The 9,348-nt window shown below is 34.6% G+C and overlaps 1 protein-coding gene and 1 long non-coding RNA gene across 2 annotated transcripts; both read left to right on the forward strand.

Annotated features, from left to right (window-relative positions):
- The first annotated feature begins 1,030 nt into the window (after positions 1 to 1,030).
- LOC130470301 (uncharacterized) lies at positions 1,031 to 3,497 on the forward strand. The gene is made up of 3 exons (XR_008930367.1): positions 1,031 to 1,289; positions 1,908 to 2,095; positions 2,469 to 3,497. It is a non-coding gene; the product is annotated as an uncharacterized lncRNA (long non-coding RNA).
- A 1,626-nt stretch (positions 3,498 to 5,123) lies between these two features.
- Positions 5,124 to 8,029, forward strand: LOC110780939 (uncharacterized). The gene is made up of 4 exons (XM_056839046.1): positions 5,124 to 5,401; positions 5,745 to 6,048; positions 6,127 to 6,243; positions 7,355 to 8,029. Exons 1-4 carry the CDS (start codon positions 5,124 to 5,126, stop codon positions 7,886 to 7,888), a joined length of 1,233 nt encoding a protein of 410 aa, XP_056695024.1. The 3' UTR covers positions 7,889 to 8,029.
- Positions 8,030 to 9,348: the final 1,319 nt, after the last annotated feature.

A 9,348-nucleotide genomic window follows, 5' to 3' on the forward strand; every position in this document is an offset into this window, starting at 1 on the left:
GCTAATAAAAATGGAGGGCACTGTAAGGTGCAATTGATGTGGACTCAGAGGTAGTAGTCTGTTTGTTGGCGGAGGAAACACTGTGCAACTCTCTTCATTATCACATCATTAAAAAGTGCAAAGCTCTCACTACCAATAAAAAATGGAAGGTTACTGTTGGTCATTGCTACAGGGAGGCTAATCTAGGACCTGATTGGTTAGCCAACTATAGAGTAAACTTGGACCAGAAGTTGGTAATCTTTAAGGCGGTCCTGAAGGATCTTCGTGCCATTTTAATGGAGGACTTGAATGAGGTGGCGTGGCCTCGTATGGTGTCGGTTGTGAAGCCTGCAAAGGGCTATCATGGAGTAAGTAGTGTAGTCGCTTTGATTTATTTCTTTCGTTTAGTTGGTTTGTTTTGATTTGTGTGTTTGTGTGTTTGAATTTGATATATTTCATACTATGTGTACATAAAAATTATAAAAAATTAATATTTAGAAAATATAAATTGATAAGAATCTAACATGACTCCACATGACTACAATTTTCCTACATATGAATCACAAAAAATCACCAAAGTCGTAGTATAAAAAACAAAATTGTGCGATATTTCCGTAACGGATGAAGTATTTCTTTATTGTCAACTACCTCACTTGCATGATTATTATATCAAATTCAACTATGCTTCCTTAATACATGTGTTGGTCAACACGTGACTCCTAAAAATAATACAGAGGAAGTATTACAACAACTACGTAAGTAGTACTTTCTCCGTTTAGTAAGAGTTGCAACTTTTCTTTTCTCGTGAGTTTTCTATCGACACACTACTTTAACAATTTATTTACACTATAATAAACCCGGTCCATGCTAAGTTAGCGTGAGACAGGGTATTATTGTCTTTGCGTGTGTTGTATCGTGGGTAACTGCCACGTGACAGTTACCTGCCCATATATATATATATATATATATATATATATATATATATATATATATATATATATATATATATATATATATATTCCCCTTTTAAGCGCGTTTGAAGTTCTGAACTTCCCACTCAACTTCGATCTCTCTGAAATTCTCTCTCCATTTCAAATTCATTCTAGTGTTTGTGCGATCAATTTTTATCAAATTACTCATCAAATCTTCGTTTTCGTTCCAAATATTTCTAGATTATGCTACAATGGTGAAGAAATTGGTAGTTGCTAGTCCGAAAAGCGACGATGCCGCCGGTTCGAAGACAGAAACGCCAGTTGAAGCTTCACGAAGGCGAGGAAGTCGGCAGAATCAAGGTGCTGAGACAATTTCTGGTATGTTTAGAATTTAATTTATGTTTTATATATTGAATGATTGAAATGTTTGTTGTTTTGTTGAAATCAGGGTTAGTGTTTCATATAGTTAGTATATAATTGATATAGTTACCTTTACTGTATTTTACGAAGTGTTTTTCAGTGTTTTTATTAGTGATTGGAATGTTCGTAGTGTTTATGTTAGTAGTAGGTTTTAGAGTAACTTTGTTTTTAAAAAGGTTACTTAATCTTTAATACATTAACTATGCTTTTAACATAGTTACTATATTTTTACATTATGTACTATATTTTTTAGAGTATGTTTTTTGTTCGCTTTTTAAATATTTACTATATGATTTTAATGGTCATTATATGTGTATAATAGTTACTATATGATTATAATGGTTACTATACGCGTAGAATAGTCATTTTATGTGTATAATAGTTACTATATGATTATAATGGTTACTATATGTGTACAATAGTTACTATATTATTATAATGGTTACTATATAATCATAATAGTCACTATATTATTACAATAGTTACTATATGATCATAATAGTTACTATATTATTACAATAGTTACTATATGATTATAATAGTTACTTTATCTTATATTTGGTTTTTTTTTTCCAGTTGCGAGACAATCTGTCAGAATTGGCAAGAAGAAAAATGCAGCGGATCCTCCAAAATCTAAAGCTATTGAACCAATATCTAACCAACAAATGATTCAAGCTGATTCTTCTTTTGGCTAAGCTAGTTGTTGTTCAGCAGCTTGAGGATGAGCGAATGAATGAGATTGCCGCCAATGGCTTACCTCTGATGTACGTATTTATTTTGTTCAATAGTTACTATATGTTTTATGTAGTTACTCTATGTTTGAAATAAGTACTATGTTTTAAATGTTTAGATGTCCTATATCATCTAGTGGTAACTATATGTTTTAAATAGTTATTATATTATCATTATGTTCCTTTATGTACCATTATTAGTAATAAGAGTTACTATATTATTATTACAGTAACTATGACTATAAGAATAACTTTGCCTGCAACTCTGTATCTTACCATCATTGATATTAAGAGTTACTACATCTTTTGTAATAGGAACTACATGTTTAAAATAATTACAATGTTATTGTTTCATATATAAATGTTACATTTCTAACTTAGGTTATATAATATTGATTATTTTCAGGTACAATTTTGATACACAATGCTCTTGTAGTTCAGTGTGTAAGTTAATTAAAGATTTTACACAACATCAGAAGGTAGATGTGCAAGAAATTGGTTTTGGGGGCTTGTTACATCTGCAATTGTCTAGAAAAAATACGCAGATGATGTATTGGTGCGTGAAGTGTTTTAATGGAGTTAGTTCTCTCTTCACAATCAGTGATACCAAGGAGTTTGAAATCACTGATTATGATGTTTATGATATGTTCATGCTGCCTTTTTCTACCCTGAATGTTGAAGGAGTTAAGCGAGTTAAAAAATGCTACTAATCCTGACATCGAGTTGAAGCGCAAGTGGCGACGAGAGTTTGGGTTTGAGGATGAAAATGCTCAAATCCCTGTGAGGTCGTTTGAGGAGAAAATGAAGATGTTTCCAGAGAGTGGTGATTTGTTCAAACAGTTGTTTGTGTTTTTTTTTTTTCTTCTTTTTCTACATTTTTGTGTCCTACATCAAATAGGAGCATTGATTACGACTTTCTAAGGCTTTGGAAGTTTTTGAAATGGTTCTTAAATTCAAATGGTGTAAATACGTTCTTTGACGTATTGTGCGAGGAGACTGTAAAATTTAAGAATAGTCTATTAAGAGGGAAATACCATAGGAGCTTTGGAGGTTGTGTTGTGTTTTTGCAACTTGTATATTTTCAAAGAATAAAGTTCAGGAACTTAGGTAGTATTCCTTATGAATTACCTCTGATTCAATATTAGACCACGAAGATGATAAGTGAACGGGTTCATGCTGAAAATGTGGATATGAATTTTTATATGGTTCTAGAATTTTGCAGAAGGAGAAGTACTGTGAGGGGGTCGAAAAAGCACGAGGCTAATGCGTGACCTCGTCCCTCGTGGGTGTGACGATACTTTTATTCAATCAAGTATAATTGGATTTCCTGTGAGTGTACACCAATTGACTAGTAATATAGGAGTCGCCATTCAGTTTTTAACAACAATGAGAAAAACTGACAAAACCCGGTTATCGTGACATAAAGGGAGTGCAATTATGTTTGACCACGACGGCCGTAGGTTCCCTTGTGATCCCTGGTGTGGGGATCTCTCAACATACACCCGCAAGGTAGAGATTGAGGGTTCGGGGGACTGTAACTACCGAGAGGAGTACTTCGCTCGTCGATAACTCCAGAGGCAGGATATCCTTACTAGCTCGACATAAATAATTGAAGGGACATGCGTTAACTATTAAACTAATCTGAGTTGATTTTAGCAATATGCAACATATAATACTAGATCGATCGTGATTATCTGATTTAAATAGCATTAAGGGACCTAGCATGATAATCCAATTTCCCAAAAATATTATATTTGTTAGGCGTGATAGAACAATCAGATTTAGTTAGTTTAACAGTTCATAAAAAGGGCGAGGAAAGCAATTAAATCATCGAGAAGGGGCACATTACGACGCACCCTTGAGAGGTGCGTCACGGTTCTCAGAAAACTAACCACTTTGACATTGCTATTTCTCCTTTTTATTTAACGAATCTCAATTATGGGACAGGATACGTTCTGTCCGATTTATGAATCGATTGCGACAGAACGCGTGAACAATTTCGCAGCGTGAGGCTTAGGCTAAGGGTTGGAGTCAATACTCAGAATATGAATTGTGTGTGTGTGTCCTTTTCACGTCGAGTTTGGGGCTGTATTTATAGGGAAGAGTTCGTGGAAAGATAGAATTAAAGAGTTCTAATCCACAAAGAATTAGGAAAAAACACGTACCCAGGTATTTTCAGCGCCCAGGCCTGGGCGCCGAAGATTTCGGCGCCCAGAGCCAGGCGTTGAAAATAGGGTCTGGGCTGTTTTTCTTGGTCAAACTCGGATTCCTAGAATCCGGAGTATTTGAGATTTAATTGAGTCTTTTAGTGCGTATTAATCTTGTGACGGGATGCGTCTGGGCCCGTTACGAACTCTAGGCTCGTTAGGATTTTAATTAATACGTAACTCTTATTTCCGAATCATATTAGGAATAGGATTCTCGCAGTTTTCTATCACATTTAGGATTTATGTTGGAGTGCAATACCTAATTCTGACAGGTTTCTATCTTTTATGACTTGCCACTTTTAGAAGCTACCTTTTACGACAGTTACTATTTTTAGCAGGTTTCTATAAATAGCAGGTTTCGGGTGAAATGAAAAGGGGAATTGAGATTCGTTTATTTTATAGGAGATGCGTTGTCAAGTGGAGATTTATGTTCTCATCATTGAACCTTTCCCTTTCGGGAATGGGGACAAAAGTAGGTGTCTACAAGTACCCAATTTCAAAAAAATATGTTTTTGTGAATGGTCAAATTGATTTTACACGAAGGAAATCGATTGAAAGGAAGGTGAAGTTGGCAGCAGGGGGGAGCTGCAAAGTAGTTTATTGGCCGTCGAGTTCCACATCGTCGGTCCAAGATTATTCAGTTTGAGAATCCAGAATGTCATCCTACTTATGGTGAAATTCTCTCCAAAGGCACAGATGTAAGTTACCCTATATTCATAGGACAATAACTATATATTGAGAATAAGTACTATATGATTAAATAGTCAATATTTGTTATTTAATGTTTTTTTCTATGTTTTGCTTTTTTATGATAGTATTACTGAATGATTACTATATTTATACTAATTAAACAAATGTCTGGTCGAGGGGATAGTTCAGGCAGTGGCCGTGTTCGTGGAGGTGGACGTAAAGGTGCTCGTGGGGGTGCTCGTGGAGGTGCTCATGGAGGTGCTCATGGAGGTTCTCATGGAGGTGCTCGCGATAGTCCACATATCACACAATCCACTCAGGATACCTTCTTTGATGATGACATGACTCAGGGTGAGTATGATAGTGAGGTTGTACCTGAGACACAACAAGATGAAGTGGTTGTTGAGCCGAGAGTGTTTTGGATGACACCTGGTGAACTATGGTATGATTAAGTTTCTTTTTTTGGTAAACTATGGTGTGGCTTAGAACTTTAGTAACTACCGACTAATTTTCCTTATTTGGTAAACTATGGTATGACTTAGAATTTTATTAACTACCGACTAATTTTCTTTTCCTTCTTTCATTATGTTAGGTTTGATCATAGTTCCCTCGCCCGACACATCACGAGTGTCATTCAAAAGTATTACAAGAGTCCTTGGACGTGTTATTCACAGGTGGATAACCATACCAAAGAGCATTGGTTTAATTTGTTCAAGGTATAATCAATTTCATATTACTTAATACATTAACTTTTAGTTATAAACCTAACTTTCGAAAATTTGTAGCGGACTCACAAGTGGCCACCGGAGTACGACACCTTGGCTTTGCATGACTACCATGAAATTAAAAGCGGGAGCAAGACTAAGGGACTTGCACAACAACATCACCTCAAGAAAGGGTGGAGAACGTCCTAAGTGGTTGCCCGAGGATGTGCATAAAGAGATGATGAGGCATGCAACGGAGGATCCTGAATTCCTGAAAAAGTCTGAGCGTGCTAAGAAGAATAGGAGAGGCGGTTCACTAACCAATCCAATTGAACCCACACATTTTCAAGGTTCCATTTCCACAGTTGAACATGAAAAAAAAATGGTAAATATAATTATGTAGCTTACTTTTACCTAAATATGTAATTACGTTGAATACTTACACAAATTCCTTTATACTAAGGCAAAAGACAATGGAGGTGCTTTGCCTACGGCCGGTGAGTTATATTTGAGGACGCACACGAAGAACATACCGGGTAAAGGGAATGTACCATGCAGTAGCAAAGCGAAACAGATCAAGGTAAATGTTGTTGATGTTCTAATTTTGAGTATTTGCTTTGAGTATAAGTGACTAAGTGAGTGAAGTTTGCTACTAGTCCTATATTAGTCATATATGCACATATTATAATTGGATGAAATGCTATTTGTTTTCAATATGAAATAAAAATAAGGACTCTTTGGTGATATATGTTGAACTTTCCTTGATTTTATTATGGCAAAAACTATGGAAAAACTGAGACTCTTATGGAAAATTATAAACTGGGAACGAAAATGACATTTTTAGGCATAAAATGACCCATAACGACCCAAATGACCCTTAAGCGTCCAAAACGAACTTGAAATGAGTTTCATAAACACGTAACCACTCATATAAATCATGAATAAGGTTTAGATTTTGAATATAGGTTCGTTTGTTGATAGTTGGGAACGAAAATGACATTTTTAGGCATAAATGACCCATAACGACCCAAATGACCCTTAGGCGTCCAAAACGAACTTGAAATGAGTTTTATAAACACGTAACCACTCATATAAATCATGTAAAAGGTTTAGATTTTGAATATAGGATCGTTTGTTGATAGTTGGGAACGAAAATGACATTTTTAGGAATAAAATGACCCATAACGACCCAAATGACCCTTAGGCGTCCAAAACGAACTTGAAATGAGTTTCAAAAACATGTAACTACAAATATGAATCATGTAAAAGGTTTAGATTTTGAATATAGGTTCGTTTGTTGATAGTTGGGAACGAAAATGACATTTTTAGGCATAAAATGACCCATAACGACCCAAATGACCCTTAGGAGTGCAAAACGAACTTGAAATGAGTTTCATAAACATGTAACTACAAATATGAATCATGTAAAAGGTTTAGATTTTGAATATAGGTTCGTTTGTTGATAGTTGGGAACAAAAATAGCATTTTTAGGCATAAAATGTTCCATAACGACCCAAATGACCCTTAGGAGTGCAAAACGAACTTGAAATGAGTTTCATAAACATATAACTACTCATATAAATCATGTAAAATATTTAGATTTTGAATATAGGTTCGTTTGTTGATTGAATGCTTATGAAGTGTTGTGCGTAATTGTTATGCATGTTTGTTAATCATTTCAATTCTTGTAGGAAACATATGAAAAGACTGTTGCTGAATGCCGTGAAAAAGGCATTGAAAAGGATCCAAATCAAATATTTTTTGAGACAGTTGGTGGGAGAAAGAAGGGAAAGGTCCATGGCTTGGGGAGTGGCTCACATTTGTATTATGCACCACCTTCGAGGGGAGGTGGTTCTTCTAGCTCATACATACCTTCCCTTTATTCGCAATTTCAAGAAAAATTTACTCAAAAGACCCAAGCGTTGGAGGCGACACAAGCTCAGATACTAAGGGAGAGAGAAGAAGAGAGACTGGAGCGACAAAGGGAGAAGGAAGAGCTACGAAGGGAGAAGGAAGAGCTACAAAGGCAGAGAGATGCAGAGCGACTAGAGCGCCAAAGGGAGAAAGAAGAAAAAGAAGAAAATGATAGGGTCCAAGCAAAGGTGATTTCCGAGTTGAAAGAGGCAATGGAGAACTATGGAAGGATGTTCAGTCAGTGTAGTCAATTTCAGTCTCAAGACCGTCAAGATCCCCCTGGCGGAGGGGCTGGGCTAGCTACTTTGTAGATTTTCAAATATATTTTCTATATATTTATGTATTAACTCGTAGTTATGTATTATCAGTATGAACAAGTTTGTTAATATTATCAAAGCTTTGTACTCCGTAGTTCGTGTTTTGAATATTGTGGTCGCAGGAATTATATTGAATAGCAGGGAAATTGAATATTGAGTAGGCATTGTATTTGAATAGCAGGGAAATTGAATAGCAGGGAAATTATAGCATGAATTATAGCAGGGAAATTACGACTACTTAAGTAGTCGTTAAAAGCTTTTAACGACTACTCAAGTAGTCGTAATTTTCCTTATATTGAATAGCAGGCATTGTATTTTTGCGACTACAATTATAGTCGCTAAAAAACGACCACCAGAGTGGTCGTAAAATACCGACTACGATGGTAGTCGCAAAATTAACGACCACATGTGTAGTCGCAAAATTGCCGACAACTGATTTAGTCGTTAAATTTTCGACCACCATTGTAGTCGCCAAATTCACGACCACGAAAGTAGTCGTAAATTTAGCGACTACTTTTGTAGTCGGTAATTTCCGACTACTTTTGTAGTCGCGAATTTGGCGACTACTTTGGTGGTCGAAAATTCTGCAACCACTAATTGGTCGGTGAATTTTAACGACCACATTTCAGTCGTATTTTCCTAACATACCGACCAGTAGAATTCCGACTAGGGCTTACCGACCACTTTCAGTCGCAAAAAAATTTAGCGACCATTTTTCCCATTTTTCCGACCACTTTTGACGGTCGGAAAAACGGTGATTTCTTGTAGTGTATATTATTAAAATAGTAACTATTGTTTTATAATTTTTTTTTTTATTCTGCCTTTTATGATAGTTTCAATTCAATGGTTACTATATTCATAGGATAATAACTATATTTTTTTTAATATGTATTATTTAATTTCTTTTTGTTTCTGCGAGAGTTACTATGTTTCTTGAATAGTTACTACATTATTATAATAGTCACTCTTTGTTTTACTGAATGGTTACTATATTTATATGATAGTAACTATATTATTAAAATAATAACTATTTGTTTTATAACGTTTTTTTTTTATTATTCTGCCTTTTATGATAATTTCAATTCAATGGTTACTATATTCATAGGATATTAACTATATTTTTTATAATATATATTTTTTTGTTTTTTTTTGTTTTTGGGACAATTACTATGTTTCTTGAATACTTACTATATCATTATAATAGTCACTATTTGTTTTACTGAATGGTTACTATATTTATAGGACAACAACTATATTATTAAAAAACTAACTATTTGTTTTATAATGTTTTTTTTTTATTATTCTTCCCTTTATGATAGTTTCAATTTAATGGTTACTATATTCATAGGATAGTAACTATATCATTATAATAGTCACTATTGTTTTTTAATGTTTTTTTTAATTATGTTTTGTCTTATTATGATAGTATTTATTTAATGGTTAATATATTCATA

The sequence above is a fragment of the Spinacia oleracea genome, chromosome 3, assembly GCF_020520425.1.
Source record: "Spinacia oleracea cultivar Varoflay chromosome 3, BTI_SOV_V1, whole genome shotgun sequence".
NCBI classification, from domain to species: Eukaryota; Viridiplantae; Streptophyta; class Magnoliopsida; order Caryophyllales; family Amaranthaceae; genus Spinacia; species Spinacia oleracea.